The sequence below is a fragment of the Anas acuta genome, chromosome 2 (assembly GCF_963932015.1).
Source record: "Anas acuta chromosome 2, bAnaAcu1.1, whole genome shotgun sequence".
Taxonomy (NCBI): Eukaryota; Metazoa; Chordata; class Aves; order Anseriformes; family Anatidae; genus Anas; species Anas acuta.
Window position 1 is genome coordinate 135,567,060 of NC_088980.1, and position 18,467 is coordinate 135,585,526.

The 18,467-nt window shown below is 37.0% G+C and overlaps 1 protein-coding gene across 13 annotated transcripts in view; it reads left to right on the forward strand.

Annotated features, from left to right (window-relative positions):
- The window catches only part of MATN2 (matrilin 2), a 79,602-nt gene that overhangs the window by 49,669 nt on the left and 11,466 nt on the right, over positions 1-18,467 (forward strand). For 10 of the 13 annotated variants that reach the window (XM_068672324.1, XM_068672316.1, XM_068672317.1 and 7 more), the window contains exons 7-21: positions 1,989-2,111; positions 5,950-6,072; positions 8,756-8,878; positions 10,459-10,581; positions 10,744-10,866; positions 11,221-11,343; positions 11,435-11,557; positions 11,768-11,890; positions 16,204-16,326; positions 16,421-16,543; positions 16,634-16,756; positions 16,935-17,057; positions 17,280-17,402; positions 17,544-17,669; positions 17,835-17,957. In XM_068672324.1, the coding sequence (XP_068528425.1) occupies positions 1,989-2,111; positions 5,950-6,072; positions 8,756-8,878; positions 10,459-10,581; positions 10,744-10,866; positions 11,221-11,343; positions 11,435-11,557; positions 11,768-11,890; positions 16,204-16,326; positions 16,421-16,543; positions 16,634-16,756; positions 16,935-17,057; positions 17,280-17,402; positions 17,544-17,669; positions 17,835-17,957 (1,848 nt within the window). The remainder of the gene's footprint in view (positions 1-1,988; positions 2,112-5,949; positions 6,073-8,755; positions 8,879-10,458; positions 10,582-10,743; positions 10,867-11,220; positions 11,344-11,434; positions 11,558-11,767; positions 11,891-16,203; positions 16,327-16,420; positions 16,544-16,633; positions 16,757-16,934; positions 17,058-17,279; positions 17,403-17,543; positions 17,670-17,834; positions 17,958-18,467) is intronic. The other 3 variants (XM_068672321.1, XM_068672320.1, XM_068672329.1) reach the window with 3 other exon arrangements.

Genomic DNA, 18,467 nt, shown 5'->3' on the forward strand with positions numbered 1-18,467 from the left:
TCCATCTACAAAAAGGGTTGGAAGGAGGATCCAGGAAAATACAGGCCTGTCAGTCTACCCCTGGTGGCAGAGAAGCTCCTGGAGCAGATTATCCTGAATGCCATCACAGCACTACCAGGGCAACTAGGAGATCAGGGCCAGTCAGCGTGGGTCTATCAAAGGCAGGTCCTGCTTAACAAATCTGATCTCTCTCTACAGCAATGTGACATGCTCAGCGGATGAGGGAAAAGCTGTGGTCTTTCTGGCTGGATTTCAGTAAGGCTAGATTTCAGTAAGGCTTTAGATACCATTTTCTACAGCTCAAACACTTGCTAAGCCACTTTACCTTACACTTGACATCTTCTGAGCCTTGCTAATAAAATAAATCATAAAGAAAAGAACAGGGCAGATTTTGATGCTAACGAAGTTGAGACATGAGAGCTCTTCAGAGCAGAAGTGTGTTCTAGTTCCCATATGTTATGAATCACACTGCCTTTGAGTTCACATAAACAACATGAAGGAACAAACTTCAGAACACTGGATTTAAAATGTTTGTAAATTAAAACTTTTAGCATACATTTCTACATGTTTGGCTTATGTACTGAATCTCAGTGACAGTTGCCAGCTAGCCAAGACTCACACCCATGCCAGACCAGATCACTGTATCAGTAAGCAGGCCTGGGCCAAGGGCTCCAGTTTCCAAGATCTTGTGATTATCAAAGAACTGTGGCTTTCTGCTCAAGAACAGAAAGCAAGCTTCAATGCTCAAGGCTACAAAAAAGAAAAAAAAAAGGTTTGAAAATGTAAATGTTATCAGTACAGTCTTACATGTCTTACATGTAAGACAGTCTTGCATGTCTTACAAATTTTCTCTGGGAATTACTCCAAATTTCTCAGAATGAAATAAAAGGAAAATGGCTCATTAGGGGAATCCTGCCAACACCAGCAGAGTTCTCTACGTGTGGCAGAAAGAGAAGAGGGCAGTAAATTTAGATCGTCAGTGAGGAAGGTAGAGGTAATTCCCAGATGCTGAGTTAACTGTTAAGAGGACTTTTGCCCCTATTGCTGCTTGGTCTATTATTAGTGAAGGTTTTCATCACATATAAAGGCCCGATTGCATTAGGTTACCACATATACTAGAAAAGAACAGTTCCTGCTTCAGGAAGTTAATTATCTCTTGCAATAATAATTAACCACTGAATTTTGGTTTTCAGGTTGTTTAATGAAGTGTTCAAAAGTGCCGGATGTTATTAAAAATGTAACTTATTTGATTTCTGACGCATCTATCTATTTTTAGTGGTGAAGAAGGATTAAGACTGTTCTTTACCTACAATAAATTAGTTAAGTCCACCTATATAAAGCTAAGTGATGGCCAGTGATGGATCGCATCTAAGTGAATGTCAGGTTCTTTGACTTAATTCATAGTGGTTAGCGCTACAGGGTAAATATCCCAGTGCTTACTGCAGAATTATTTTCCCTTCTAAGGTACTTTATACAAAAGTAGCAGCTGTTTCTAGAGTTTGCTCATCTTTCCTTTGATGAGCATTTTAAATGGAAGAGCCATGTAGCAAGCGCTCAAGGCTTTTAAAAACACTGATGCTCTTGATGACCTGGTTGTCCCGCTTTGATCTAATGAATAGCATTCAGAAGCTTGGTTGTGTTTTTACTACAGATCATATCAAACTTGCTCTGAGTAAAATAAATAGGCAATTTTGATGCGGCAGTGTATAGCTGTGAAATGCTGAGAAATATTTAAGGTTCTAACTTCTGTACTGCACGTAGTACATGTCTTCTCCAAGAATTCATTAAGAATACATATCAGGTCTACCTTAGTATAACAGATTATTTGTCAGAAAGGTAAATCTTATTTTCACAGTTTGAAACAATATGGTAAAAGTTCTAAATGGTACACAAGGAAAAAAAATAAAGAAAAGAAAATGGCGTAATTTTTTTTTCTAGCTTATATCTGAGGAATTATATTTCTCACTGACGCAATTTTTTCCATTTAGGACCAGACTATTGTGCTCTTCAGGACCATGGCTGTGAACAGGAATGTGTTAATACAGATGATTCCTATTTTTGTCAATGCCAAGAAGGGTTTAGACTTAATCCAGATAAGAAAACATGCAAAAGTGAGTAATCCTTTGGACATAATGAAGTTCATCTGCTTTTATTTCTTAAACCAGCTGTGAATGGTTTCCTTTCTGAAAGGATGAAATTTTTCTCTATTATAAAGGTTGAAACAAATCTTTCTTTATAAACTTGAATTTTAACTGACACTGTCATACTGGAAAAATATATAGTTTGCTGTTTCATAGACTAGGTTGTATATTACACATTTTTTAAGAGATTCAGGAAAACTTAAGGCATAATACAGAAACCACAGTGGCTTAAAACCAAAAAGTTTGTTTCTTATTTTATGACTTTCTGACATTGTCCTTTAGTTGCACATTTTTTTTTTCTTTTTTAATTTTTACCTTGCTTTGCTGCTAAGTTGCGTTAGCCAAGGACACATGTATTTCATTAGCTTTGAGAAAGTAATGGATTGGTAATGTAGTTATGAGAAGCAACTTAAAATCACACATGAAACCCATACAGTTTCCTTCAAACTGTATCAACAACCTCAGCAATGTTAGGGTTCCAAACCAGTTGTACCTATTATTTCCTTCACAAAGCCTTTTGTGTTACAGCTCTTCCTGAGTTGGGGTCCAGAAACTCAGCAAGTTTTCAGTGTAATGCTGTTAATAAAGAACTATCTTGACCTGGTGACTCAGTTCTAGTGGGGGATGAATTGTGCTGATACTTTATGAGTAGGAATATTGATTAGAGCAACATAATTATATTTCTAGACCCTCATAAAATTTATCTGTTTTTACAACTATGTCTTCTTTCAGTCTTAAAGATGTTTTCTCATCAAGCATCATTATGTACACAGTGCTGTTTTTACAGCAATCCATACTACCCTGGCTTTTATTATCTGTATCGTACTTTAATACATTCAGGGTTTTATAGAATGGATGTACCTTGGTGAGCATAGGAGTAAAAGAACTATATTGCCTGGAATACTTATTGCCAAGGATTTAATTAAGAATTAAAGAGAAATCATAACTCTCATTTCGGATATTTTTCCTTAACCTTAGGGGACTCTGGATTTGGCTGTAAATCTGGTGACATTTTCAGGATTGAAGCTCCCATTCCAAAACTTGTTATATCTCATGTGAGATAAACTTGTAAAGTAAAGTAGAACATTTGCATATATGCCCTCTTTATAAATCAGGAAGAATACTGGTGACCAGCACCAGGCATTCCTCCTCCACCATGCACCATGGTTCATAAATTGTCATGACTACAGGAGTTGGGGTATGGAGTCAAAGTGCAGTCTTGCTAGCCAAGTATTTGCAGTCAACTCACAGATCCACAGCTCACTATCAGATGTGCAGTTTCAAAAGCTGTCCAAAGCATAGAATCTGGTACCATTTAACAAAAGTGAGTTTTTCTAAGCTGTTTGACTTCAGAAACCCTCACAACTGGCTTGAATTCTTTAGTGTTTTTCTCTCTACAGAAGTAAACTTCTGTGCTTTTGGTCAGCATGACTGTGAACATGAATGCGTTAATATGGAAGAGTCACTTGTGTGCAAATGTCATCCTGGATACACCCTACAACATGATGGCAATACGTGCAGAAATTAGTATCTCATGAACAGCAGCAACTAGTTACTGCAGTGGGGTGAGGTGTGAACAGAATGAGAAAATGCTCCTGAGTCCCTTCTGAGATCTTTTTGAGCTATGTAAACCTATGTTTCTGTAAAGTCAACCCCAAGCCAGCCCTAGTGAAGTCATGCTATAGCAAGATCCCAGATTGAATATGGAACTAAAACATCATCTTCTCCAATACAAATAACTGGGAAAAGGTGTTCAGCCATGTTGTCAAACACAACGGCAGAGCTTACTCTGGAACATCTGTATCATTACTATGTGCTATTTAACTGCAGCACACTTAAAACTAATGTATGCTGATATGTGGAGATGTGCAGAAATCTCCCCCTGCTATATGTTTGCACTTTCATCAATCTGTTTAATAAAGTGTCCTCTGCGAACAAGAATGCTACTAAAGGAGGGACCAGTGTTGCACCAGAAGACACCAACAGTACTGCCTAGTTGCTGTCGCCTAGTTTTCAGAATATACTGTTGTTGTTTTTTTTTCCAGAGAACCATTTTTCTCATAATCTAAAATATTGGTATCATTTTTGCCTGATGTACTTATGATAAATTTTGCCAAAGGAACACTCTGTCACTGAAATCAAAAATAGTTTATAGGCTAGGGAGTAATTATTTTTAAATAAACTATGTGTGATAAAGCCATATTTAAAGACACTTGGATGTGTTGCAAGAACTTTTTAACAATTATGTTTTAGGCTATCACAAGCTGAATATCTAAAAATAAATATTTCCCAAGACACTATTTAAAAAAAAAAAATACAGACCTTTCCCCTTTTCCCTCCCCTTCCCTTCCTTTAAAAAAAAAAAAAAAAAAAAAAAAAAAAGTAATGAAGCAAATATGATGAACAAATTTACAGTTATATTATTTCTTATAGCCTGGAAATTAGCTGCTTTGTGAGTACTCCACTGCTTGAGAGCATGTGTTAAAAGATTCTGCGCTAGAACCCAAAGTATTTAAATGTTAAAATTCACATTATTGTGGATATTTGTATTGTAAAAGATGGTGCCAAGATGCTACAGATGCATTTTTTCACAAACTCTTTTTTTTATTATTATTATTTTCTCCTTTTTTCCACATTTTTTTGTGCTCTGAGAAGTTACACAAGCCTCTTCATGGTGATGTAAACCCTTGGAATAAGGAGACCGTTCCAGCTGGAACTTGCTTCAGCTAGTAAAAACGTACACCTCAGCTTCACTTGTCCAAGCCAATGTTACCTCTCCTTATATATAATGGTAAATCTGGACTGACTCCTGCAAACTCTTTGCCTAGTTAAATAAACTAATAAACAGCAATATTTAAAACTAAGTAATTTTATGTTAAGTATAGGATTTTTTTTTAAATATAGACAGCTACAGACGTGCCTGTTCACATCTGTAAATGATTTGCAAATAGAGACATGAGACTCTGTTTGTGTCTGAGGAAACTCCACTACTTTTGATCAAGTTAAGCTAAAGTGATTTGGGCCTATATAACTAAAAATAGCCATTAGCAAGACGTGAATAAAATGTTATGAGAAAGTTCAGTATAAAGCTTTTTTCCTAAACTGTGCTTTTTCTATACTTACAGTGTCAGCAGATTACATAGTACATTTGCAAGCGCACGTATCTCACTCTAAAGCTTTGCTGTCTGTTCAGTGGACCAGTTTCATACAAAAGTCGATAAATATTCCATTTTATCTGACTTGGAATCAGAATAGAAATAGGAAAACAAAGTAAATGGAACAAGTTAAGACACTCCCATACTCATGATTTGTATCTTTTCTCCACTAGGCTTGAACTGCGGTAACCTGTTGGCAGGATAGTGTTAATTCGTGATTGCTCATTTGCTGAAAAAGAATTTACTGTTTATGAAATAACCTGGAAGCTATAATTTCTTTTACAAGAGTTACTAGTATTCCTACTTCTCTCTGAGAAAATTTTACGGTGAACAAAAGAGTCCTGCCTTTTAAACAAAGAAAGCATGATCCTGTGGGTAATACACGGCAGGACACTGCCTCCATTTCCCTTCATGACATTTGGCAAGCACTTTATCATGTTTGTTGTCTGCTGTGTGGGGTTGTTTTATTAATTTAACTTAGGTTTTGTTAATTAACTCAGGTTGTTCAAATAGGTGGGAATGCTGCATAAATAAAAAGCTGTACTGATCTTTTCCCCTTGCTCTGCCAAGGCATTGTGCACAAACTACAATGTCATAATGTATGTACCTAAAACTCCAATGTGCTTTCTTCAATTATTAACACAAATCAATAGGAGTGGACCACTGTGCTGAAAGCAATCATGGCTGCGAGCATCTGTGCCTAAATACTGATGATTCCTACGTCTGTCAGTGCTTTGAAGGATTTGTCATTAATGAGGACCTAAAAACCTGCACACGTAAGTCTTCTGAGAACATACTTTATCTCAGCTCACCTGGGAAAGGTTTCTGTTTTCATACAGGGAAGAGGACACACCTTCAGGGGAGGGAAGTGATACAATCTAGAGGGACATCAACAGTCTCAAGAGGTGGGCCTCTGTCAACCTCATGAAGTTCAACAAGGCCAAGCACAAGATCCGACACCTGGGTCAGGGTAATCCCAAACTTGAACACAGACTGGCTGATGAGCTAAGATAGCAGCCCTGTGGAGAAGGATATGGGAGTACTGGTGGATGAAAAGATCAACGTGAGCTGGGAATGTGTGCTTGCAGCCTAGAAGGCCAACCATATCCTGGGCAGTGTAGCAGCAGGACAAGGGGTAACAGTTTTAAAACTAAAAGAGGTTAGATATAGATTAGACCTTAGCAAGAAATTCTTCATTCAGAGGGTGGTGAGGCCCTGGCACAGGCTGCCCAGAGAAGCTGTGGGTGCCCCATCCCTGGAGGTGCTCAAGGCCAGGCTGGATGGGGCTTTGGGCAATCTGGTGTAGTGGGAGGTGTCCCTGCCCATGGTAGGGCTGTTGGAATTAGATGAGCTTTAAGGCGCCTTCCAACCCAACCCATTCCGTGATTCTATGATTCCATTTATTCTCACAGACTGAATTTCAAAAACACCTTAATAATGTTTTGAAAGCAGAGACAGAGAGAAAAAGGACTTGGAAAAAGGCACTTGTCAACATTACTGTAAATTCTAGTGTTTTCAGCAAGTTTTGGAAGAAACACCCCCAGTGGTTGAGGACAGTTTTCCAGTCACATGACACGTGTCTGACTGACATTTTAAGATTTGTGTTCCCCAGGCAAACTGCATCATCTGATCTGGGGCAGAAGTGTGAATCCCATAGAGCTTTACTGCTCACATGGGAGCCCTTAATAAGCAAACAAAAGTTGTCCTGACAGCTCTCCACCCTTTATAAATCTAGTGATCACTGAGAATCATTGCAGTTTCACAAATGGCCATATTGCCTCCTTCACTGGAAAAAAATACATAAAAAGAAAAAAAAAATATATTAAAAGGGCCAGGAAGAAAGGAATGTGATTATATTTTGCCTGGTTACTTTTCCTGGACCCGCCGTCTTTGATGAGAGAGTTTTGGCCACCTTTTCTGCAGATTGCAGAGGTACATTGTTTTTCAAGCTTGTTGAATGTTGGAGTAGCTCCAGACTTAGCTCCTTTACTTGCGCTTGGGCAAAACAGTTTTAACAGAAATCAAAATGATACAAAAATAATCTTGGATACAAAGATAATCTTGGGAAAAGTGAGGCAAATCTGCAAAGGCAAACTGCCTTTGTCTTTAACCTTATCTTTGTCTCTGTACTATCCTTTTTAGCCCCACTCAATGGCAGATTTTGCTTCTGTCACTGCAAGAATCAAAAAAGGGACAGTAATGCAAAATTAGTACTCTTGTATATACTATAGAGGTTGGGGTGTGCTAGAAACAATTTATCTGAAAATTCATCTAAACCCCTGGAAATTCAGAAACAGCCAAACTATGTTTTTAATAGTTTTATCAACTTGCAAATGGAAAAACCCTTTTCCTTTGTAGTAAAAAGAGGTGTTTTATTTCACTCAGTCATTTTCCTCCAGGCTGTAGTTTGAGACTCATCAGCAGCATTAAAACTGTGCTGTGGTTTCTGGAATCCCGCCATGCTATAAAACTGAGAGATTTTGAATGGTGGTTCTTCTTGCCAGTGTATCCCTCCCCTCGTATTTATTTAGGAATAAGATTTGTCCTATTCCTGAGCTCCAGATGAGTTGCTGAGACACTGTGGGCTTTTTAGACTCCCATGAAAATAGTTTTGGCACTTCGGATGTCTTGAATGAGTGGCTGAGTGGGATTAGCATTTAACATATACCACTCCTAATGGAAAAACATCAGGGACATGACAACACTGGTGTCATATATAGAGGCACAGTTATCTTAAGACAGCTAGGAGATCACCTGAGTGGTAGACAGATTTCTGCTTTGACAGCTTAGTACAAAACAATGAGTGGCACCGTGTGTGTCACCTATAAAGAGTGAGTGCTGCCTGTGGATTCCTGTGGGTATTGTGTCTTTGTACTACGTAGAAGAAAGACTCAGGAAATTTGAGATGAAAAAATGGACCACATTGATTGATTGTTCTTGTCATTTTCAATTCTTTGCAAAAACTTGGATAGCCTAAGCTAAAGACCACTAAGGTCCCAGAGAGGTTTTCTGCTTGCTGCCACAGCAGCTAGGTCAGGCACACAAGCAAGTCTGGGGAATGCCACGTTTACATCAGATCATTTAGAAACCATCTTTAAAGAGTGTCCACAAGGTAGCTTTTCTGTCTTTTCCACTGTCTTTTATAAAATCATTGTTAAAGTGCTGTTTTATCTTTTTTTCCTAAAATTCAGCTTGTGAGTACTGAGACATGGACTCTCTTGAGTTATGCTAAACATTCTCAACTCTGCTTACAGTAGGCAAGGCAAAGTGTACTGCAAAGCCTTCTTAAATTATATTAAAGCTGTATGTATATTATCGGATAAGGAACAGAATTGTTGCTTAAGTGATTCAATGAGTGTATATTTACTTGCTTATATGCAATGCAAATACTAAGAATGAAAATAATCCTTTAATTAATTATTAATTAATTTTTTAAAATAACTTTCATTGCTCCTGCAGGAGTTGACTATTGTGCTCTGAGTGATCATGGCTGTGAACATTTGTGTATAAATGGTGACAGATCTTATACTTGTCAGTGTTTTGAAGGATACAGGCTTCGGAATGATGGGAAAACATGTAAACGTAAGTTATTATTCAGCAAGTCAGTGCTAGATTTTTATTTCACACATAGAAAAAAATCTGTAGGGTAGGATTTGATTGCCTAAATATGTCTTTCATTTGTGTCATTTTAAATGCGCCAGTATCACAAAAGTTCACAGTTACCCTTTTGGTGTCCTATTTGCCAGCAATATGTCAGTATCTTGGATACTCTAGGGCATCTAAAGGGGCACTGGGTAGAAACTTTTAGGCACCTGACTGACTCTCTGAATGCCTGGGACATACAGAAAGTAGCTCTGATGCTGGTCTGTCTTGGATCCAAAATTATTTTACCCCAACTTACATCCTTATATCAGACAACTGTAATTTTCTTCTCAAATCGAGGCAAAAAATATATAGCATTTCAAAAGATTTCTACAGCACAAAGAAGCCTGCAATACTAATGGAATGTTCATTTTTCCCCAACGTGGTATAAGGGTCATTGCAAAAGAGATATCATAATTGCATTATACATTTGGCTACGTTACGCAGTTCTGAAGAGTGACAGATATAAAAAGGAATTGAAAATTTCTCTCCAGTATAAGAGCACACACTAAGGGATCAAAGAAGAATTGTGGATAAGTCCTTGGAAAACACAGAGGCATGAAATACTTCATAACTCTAAACCAAATCATATCCAACGATCTCATCAACATCTGCTGTTAAAAAACATTTACAAAAAAAAATAAAAATTAAAAGTCATCCAGACACTAACATGACAAATGAAAATCTCCATATTACCAGTTTGTATTACACATACCACATCAACAACCTACTTTGTTAGTCCATGCAAACAGAGACAAATTTTGCCTGTCTCAAAAAGTACTGACACCTTAACCTTGCAAAAAGCTAAAAGCAAGTGCAATTTTGTCTTCATGCAATAGTCTTGTCAAGAAAATAAAGGGTGGGGAGAAGAAAGTGTAAGTAAGAAAGATGTTAGTTTATCCAATGTTAATAAATAGACAATTTCATTTTATTTTGAAATATAAGTTGTAACTAAATCACCTATCAGGAAAGCCCACTGAACATCAGTTTACCCAACTATAGCTGGCAATTTTCAAGAATGCCACAGCAGGATTATACAGTTGGTCTTTCTCATTACATTTAAACACTACATAAACTGAGCTTTTGTAATTCTTGTTTTCAGAAAAATTACAAACACCATCTGAACTTAACCACAGGGAAAGACAGCATAACTACTTCAGGTTTGAGCAGGTTTATTACTGAAGATAAAATGATGGTGATGGAAAGATATGTTTCTCACCAGAAAGTTTACTTGAAATGTGGATGTGGGATTTAGGTGCCTTTGGAAATCTCTGTGGGTTACTAATCTTCATGCTGGGGACACATGAAATTATACAAACTCTGGAACCAAAATAGCGAACTTTTTCCTAGTAATAAGGTTATAAAATTGTACAACAAAGAGGTACCTTTAGAAATTGACAGCAGGTACTATAAATGATTTGCAGAATTGAGTCAGGAATACCAGCAAGAACAAAAATATTCAGTAACTGAACATCCTGTCCTTAACTAATACAATTCTTCATCTTTTAAATTACTCTCAGGTAAAAATGTCTGCAAATCAGTCAACCATGGCTGTGAGCATGTTTGTGTTAGTGCTGACAATTCCTACACCTGCAAGTGTCGTGAGGGATACATACTGAGAGAAGATGGGAAGACATGCAGAAGTGAGTAACCAATATACTAACCAATATATTGAACATTTTTGCATGTGCATTAGGCAAGTAAAGAAAGGAGTTTATCACTTCTCACTAGAAAACATCATTTTGATACCTACATTTTTAACATGTTTTCATTCAAAACTATATTTATATCTGAATCATTCCCAGGACAGGACATCTGCAAATCAGTCAGCCATGGCTGTGAGCATATTTGTGTTAACAAAGATGACTCTTATGCTTGTGAGTGTCATGAGGGCTTCCTACTGAGAGAAGATGGGAAAACATGCAGAAGTAAGTACTCTGGTAATTACTGGTAGACTCCTTTCTACAGAACGTAGATCTCTGGAAGTGTTTTAACGAAAAGCACTTTTGTAGTTTATTCATGATGCACTATTGTTATACCTGCCAGAAGCTTGTAAAAGACTCAGTGGACAGAAATAATGTATTTTAGTAGCTAAACTGATATGACTGTAGACAAAAAAGACCCATAATTTTTCAGGTACCAAGAGTTAGAAGTGTTAGCTGCCTAAATTTTTGTCCATTTCTTCCAGTGATCTCAGTAGACCTAATAAAAGCTATTACTTCTCCCTGCATAATATATTCATTGTAGATGTGCTTTAACCAAAAACCGTCAACTATTCTCAGATAAAGACATTTGCAGCTCAGTTGCCCATGGCTGTGAACATGTTTGTGTTAATGCTGATGAGTCATACATCTGCCAGTGTTATGAGGGATTTGCATTAAGGGAAGATGGAAAAACATGTAGAAGTAAGTATCCTTATCTTTAATAGAAATTTTCCTTAAAATCTGTGCATTTGTAGACACGTTTTAAAGTCTGGCACCATTCTTTATTTTCCAGATAAAGATGTTTGCAATTCTGTTGACCATGGCTGTGAGCACGTTTGTGTGAACACTGATAATTCATACATTTGCCAGTGCTATGAGGGTTTTGTATTGAGGGAAGATGAGAAAACATGTAAAAGTAAGTTACTTGATGTTAATGTATTTTTTACACTCAGGGGTATACTGGAGAAGCAAGTTGTGCTAGAGGTAGGTCTTAATTTTAATTTTACCTGACAAAAAGGAGGATAAATTCTTTATTTTACTAGGAGTTTTTTACTGTTAGCATTTATATTTTTGGAAATGTACTCATTTATTAAACTGTAGTAAATAAAATCTAAATTATTCCTAGATAAGGACATCTGCAGATCAGTCAATCATGGCTGTGAACATCTTTGTGTTAATAATGACGACTCATACACTTGCCAATGTCATGACGGATTTGTACTGAGGCAAGATGGGAAAACATGCCGAAGTAAGTAGCTTATGAATAAAAGGAGAAATTTCATTTCCCTTTTACTTGGAAATTATTCTGTGATTCATAGTGATCAGAGCAGAATACTGTCCTCTATAGATCATAAGATTTTTAGGAATTAATATAGCTTTGAACTAAAGCTATATTTCAGAAAATCAGCCAGTTTTAAGTCTGAATGTGGCTTTTAAAATGTGAACCTAATTTCTGGACTATGCCAAAATTTAATCTTGAGCATAGGATGTTGCTACATTTTACTTTGATGAGTTGAACTTCTAATTGCCACTGTGTTGTTCTGTGTATACTCATGTGGACCATAATTTAACCTGTTCCTTAGCTTAACCTCTTATCATGGTCTTTAGTACATGATAAGCAGATGAAACTCCTTCAAGCTCTTTATATGTTTTCCAATCTTTTCATAAATCTCTTCTTGCTTTCCTAAAGCCTTTTTTATGTATCAGCATCCTTGCGGGGACACCACAGTGGTACAAAGTCTTACAATACAAGGTACAGTAGGGTCCAGGGTATAAGAACTATATCCCTGATTCTTTTTTGAATCTACCCTTTTTTTTTTTATGACCAAAGATAGCATTAGTCTCTGACCATACAGCTCTGCTAAAGCTCATGTGTAGCCAGTTATCTACCACGATCATAGCCATATAAGACTCTCAGTCATACAAGTGTCCCACATCCCGTGGGAAGTATGGCCTTCATTCTTTTTTTTTCTGAATATGTTAAGTCTAATTCTGGCTATTTAAAAATATATACGGCTTGTTGTTACTGAGCCTGCAGAAAGATTCCTGTCTCTTTATATCAGCAGCTGCTCTATTTTTATTTGCAATTGCTTCAACTTTGGAATAACCTACAAACTTTGTCAGTGATTATTTTACATTTTCTTTAAGATTGTTCATTAAAATGTTAAATAGCACAGAGGAGGGCAAATTCTTAGAAAAAAAGCCACTTGACGATTCCCCATTTACAATTTATCCTGAAGACCTCCCTAGCCACTGTTATAATAATAATTTATATTATTTAATTAATTTAATTTAATTAATAATTAGTATTATAATTATTATTATAATTATTATTACCCATATAATGTTGATTTTCTAGTTATTTTTGTTTTGTTTTCTTAATCAAATTAAATACCAAGGCTGATACTGTCCTGGATTCTCCATTGTATGAGTAACCTGAGCTTTACAAAACAGTCTCATAGTCAATTTTAAAAGATACTTATTTACTTTTCCCACATCTATTTTTCCATAATACCAACTTGACTAATTTTCTTTCTTTGATTTTCTCTAAATCAAGGTCAACATTATCTTTTCCATTGTTTTAATGCAGATCAGTGTCAAGCTGACAGGCTTACAGTGAATTAGTTACCCTTTTCAAATGCTGTGTGTGTATGCACAGGGAATGGAAACTCCTCGGTGTTTTGGGGTATTCCCTGGAGTTCTGGGAGGTAATGAAAAAATAATGCTAGGCATCCAAAGTGGTGTTCAGCCAGCTCTGTTACACCTCTTGGCAAGTGATCTGGAGTTACTACTGTTTCTTCAGTAGGTGCTGTGTGACTTACTACTCAGCTCACGAAACATCATTCAAACAATATTATCAGTAGCCTATTTCATAAGTCCCAGTTTGGATATACTAAATATTTTTTACCTTTTCTGCATTAAGATTGACAGTTTTATTATTTCTGTCTACTAATTAACAATATCCTGTTAAATTTGTTTTCTTTTGTTTTCAAATAACCTTTAAATAGCTTACTCATACTACCCTTCATTATGTTGGTCATGCACTCTCTTTTCCTTTATCTTATTATTTCCATGTTCTTCTTTTAATTTCACAGGTTTTCATTTTCAGTAAATAATGTGAATTTTCCTTTCATTCATTATTCATATCTTATAGCTGTTTTCTGTTTCAATTTCTAACGGAGGTTGGTTTCTAACTACCCTAGTACTTTTGTTTTGATGATGTGACTAAGTTTTTTTTGGAGGTGTCTAGTTAAGGTTATCTAAAATAACCTTAAATGGTGCAGTCATCATTACTTTTTTTTTTTTTCTTCCATCACAAAATCCTTTGGCTCATAATTGCTTTCAGCTATGTAAAATTTATCCTTCTGAAGTAATAGCTGTTTGTTGCTGGCTTGTATTTCATTCTGTTTGAAAACAACAAATATTGCACACAGCTGTGCATAAGCTGATGCTAACTGATGCTAATTTTGACTTCCATAAACATTTCTTCTTTACCTGCTAGAACAGGATCTAGTCTAGATTATGTCTTGAATGTTGTTGAGTTAGAAGATTGTCCTCTGTAGTATTTTGGGGAATTTTTGTATTGGCAGCATGAAACCTCCACGTAATGTGCCTCAGACTGAAGTTCTTGTGAAAACATAAATGTCTTCTCTACACATTGAACTTACTTGCTCTGCTAATTGCTAAGAACCAAGAGAAGCCAGCTGATGTAATCTGGATTTTGGCAAAGCTTTCAATACAGTTTTTCACATTATCCTTCTGGACAATATATCCAGCATACAGCTAGACAAATAAATAATACAATGGGTGAACAGTTGGCTGAAGGTTCAGTCTCAAAAGGTGATAGTGAATGGGGTTACATCAAACTGGCAGCCAGTCACTAGCGAGGCTCCACTGGGCTGCGTTTTAGGGCCAGTTCTCTTCATTGTGTTTCTAAGTGATCTGGATATAGGATTTGAATGCATACTAACATTGCAGATGACACCACATTAGCAGGAGATTGTGGTGGGCTAGGCAATCGCCAACCACATGAAATGTAATAGTTAAGTGCTGGATTCTGCACCTGGGATAGGGCAACCCTACCTATATGTACAGATTGTGAGATGAGAGGCTGGAGAGCAGCCCTGAGGAAAGGGATCTGAGGGGTTTTGGTCAACAGCAAGTTGAACGTGAGCCAGCAGTGTGCCCCAGCAGCAAAAAGGGCCAACCATACCTTGGGAAGCATCAAGCATGGCAATGCTAGCCAGTCGAGGAAAGGGATTGTCTCTTTTTGATCTGCACTGATGTGGCCCCACCTCAATTACTGCATGCAGTTTTGGGTGCCACAATGTAAGAAGGACATAAAACTATTAGAAAGTGGCCAAAGGAGGACAATAAAAAGGGTGAGGGGTCTAGAGGGCAAGACGTGCAAGGAGCGGCTGAGGTCCCTTGGTTTGCTCAGCCCCGAGCAGAGCAGGCTGAGGGGAGGCCTCATGGCGGCCTGCAGCTCCCTCACGAGGGGAGCGGAGGGACAGGCGCTGAGCTCTGCTCTCTGGGGACAGCGACAGGACCCGAGGGAACGGCATGGAGCTGGGACAGGGGAGGGTCAGGCTGGGGGTTAGGGAAAGGGTCTGCACCCAGAGGGGGGTCGAGCACTGGGACAGGCTCCCCAGGGCAGTGTGCATGGCACTGAGCCTGCTGGAGGTCAAGAAGAGTTTGGACAATGCTCTCAGACACATGGCCTGATTTTTGCGTTGTCCTGTGTGAAGCCAGGAGTTGGACCCAGTGATCGATGTGGTTCCCTTTCAATTTAGGATATTTTATGGTTCTATCATTCTGACCAATCTGAACTTTGCTGTCAGAGGTATCCACTATTATATTTCCTATGTAAAGGTAGTTCTGCATTAGCAACTGGGAATATATATATATTTGTTCTTGTTCTTGTTCTTGTTGTTGTTGCAGTGAAAAAGCAACAGGGAATGCTGATAGATGGCTTGACTTCCTCCTGTACTTTCTCCTCCTCTATCCTTCTTGAAGAGGTTATGACCAACTGGTTTTAACACTGCACTCATACAAATTCCCCTATCAGCTTTCAGCATTTTATTTATCCTCTTAAATGAGTAGTTCCTAGTCTCCTGGATTTTGCTTATGCAGTTTTTTGGCATTGATGTAAGAGTCCCAAAGAATTGTTTTGCTTTGTGTCCTGTGGTGTTTTGCTTAATTTTCTTTTCACTAGCATGAATTTATGCTAAATGACTATGCTAAATTACTCCTTCCTTTTTCTCTTACTGCTGTCAGTGTAGCATCCTCCTCCTTAATCTGGTCAGATTAATCCTAAAATAATTCATTGCCAGTGGGAGACCATCCAAACTGTGCAGTTCTTTCTGCTCAGATAGTAAAGAACTCATGCCTCATGTGAGCTAAACTGCCAATCATTCAACTAGCCAGAAATTTGCTTTCAGCATGCATGCTTCCATATTTCTTTGCTCATGGGATTACCCCTACAGTCTTTATATTTATGTACATATATATAGAAAAAGTTTAACTAGCAAATCACATTAAATATTATCTGACTATTGCTAGGCAAGGATATTTGCAAATCAGTCAACCATGGCTGTGAACATGCCTGTGTTAATGCTGGTGATACATTTATTTGTAAGTGTCGGGAGGGATTCCTGCTACGAGAAGATGGAAAAACGTGCAGAAGTAAGTAGTCTGATATTTATCAGCATACTTTTTATCTGCAGTTCATGCTTGTGTGGAAACATATTAACTAGCAAGAGCTGTCATCTGTTCTCAGATAAAGATCTTTGCAAAGCAATCGACCATGGCTGTGAACATGTTTGTGTTAATACTGATGATTCCTATATCTGCAAATGCCGTGATGGGTTCCTGCTGAGAGAAGATGGGAAAACCTGCAAAAGTAAGTAGCACGATAACTTAATTTGATGAATTACACATATAATCAAGACCCCTGCTGATACATGTTAACTACCAACTCTCTTGTTTGCAGACAAGGATGTTTGCAATTCAATCAACCATGGCTGTGAACAAGTTTGTGTGAATACTGAAGATTCCTACATCTGCAGATGTCATGAAAATTTTGTACTGAAGGAAGACGGAAGGACATGTAGATGTGAGTAGCCTGAGTCATAAGAGTATGTTTTATTTTCTTGAGGCATTTAAGTGTTGTGCCTGTGAGTGTTTCCACATGTGTATGTTTATTAGTGATTTCTAACTACTTAAGCTACTTATTAAAGATGTTATCTCTCCCTAAAGAATCACATCTAACAAACTCCATCCATTCTCCTCAGATAAAGATGTTTGCAAATCAGTTGACCATGGCTGTGAACATATTTGTGTTAATACTGATGATTCCTATATCTGTGAGTGCCACGAGGACTTCGTACTGAAGGAAGATGGGAAAACTTGTAAAAGTAAGTTGTTTAATCTTCATTATGTATTTTCTGATCCATTCATGAAGCATATCATGTAGTGTGTTCTTTGTGTCTTTAACATGCAATTAACTTCATAAAATAGCATACAATCAGCTTCATGGAAAAGAGCTTTGTCATGGAAGATTATTGCTCTAATTTTTATATTTTGTGAAAGTTATTTACCTGAATAACTGTGCTAAATATTATTTTCATTATTCCCAGGTAAAAATATCTGCAAAACAGTCAACCATGGTTGTGACCATGTTTGTGTTCCAACTGGTGATTCATACATGTGTCAGTGCCACAAAGGGTTTATACTGAGGAGAGACAGGAAAACATGCAGGAGTGAGTAGCTGGAACTTTTATGGGGAATGTGTTCTTTCAGTCATAAAAGTGATGACAGCCTAAATTTTTCTCAAAATTGTTTTATGCCAGTTTTGCTTTTGAGAGCAGATTTAATAATGAAATTCTCTTAACAATTCTCAGATAAAGACCTGTGTAAGTCCATTGACCATGGCTGTGAACATGTGTGCATTAATAATAATAATAATTCATACAGCTGTCAGTGCCATGAGGGTTTTGTCCTGCGGCAAGATGGAAAAACATGTCGAAGTAAGTAACTGAATAAGTCTATCAGACACTCTTCTCCAGCATTACTACATAAAAAACTGAAAGAAGTCCTACTTCTTTGTCATATGTTCTTCAAATGATGTTTGAAATGTTTGAATTTATAAATATGTTAAATAGAATACATATAAATATTTCAATTTTTCGTAGGCAAAGATGTCTGCAAATCAGTTGCCCATGGTTGTGAACATATTTGTGTTAATAATGATGATTCATACATCTGCAAATGTCAGGATGGATATGTACTGAAAGAAGATCAGAAAACATGCAGAAGTAGGTACATTTTATTCAGAAAGACTTTGTTTCTTTGATTTTTAAAATTTCTTGACCTCACTTCAAATGCCTCACTTCAAAACTGATGTATTGTTTGAAAGTCCAAACCATATGTGAGTGTGATGGAATGTCTTGAACAATTTAGCTTGATGTTCTTGTAAGCAAAAAAATAACAGAATGAATGGTTGTTTTAATACAGTATCAAATACAATAATAATCCCTTCCAAACATCAGGAAAAAAGTCAGAACAAAATCTTATTATCAAGGAATGTGTACTTTAAACAGATTCATATACTGTGGAGCTTTTATCTTTATATACTAAATTGTAAAATATCATTAATTCTATTTTCTTATCTTCTAACATGACACCCTTGGAACATGATATGCATTTATCTCATCACCCTTCTAATTTCTGGAGGAGAAACTCATCTACTGGAGCTCAGTAAAAATATTTATTCTGCAAAAATGGATGCATTACTTGAGGAGAGTATTATTACCAAAAGAATGGTA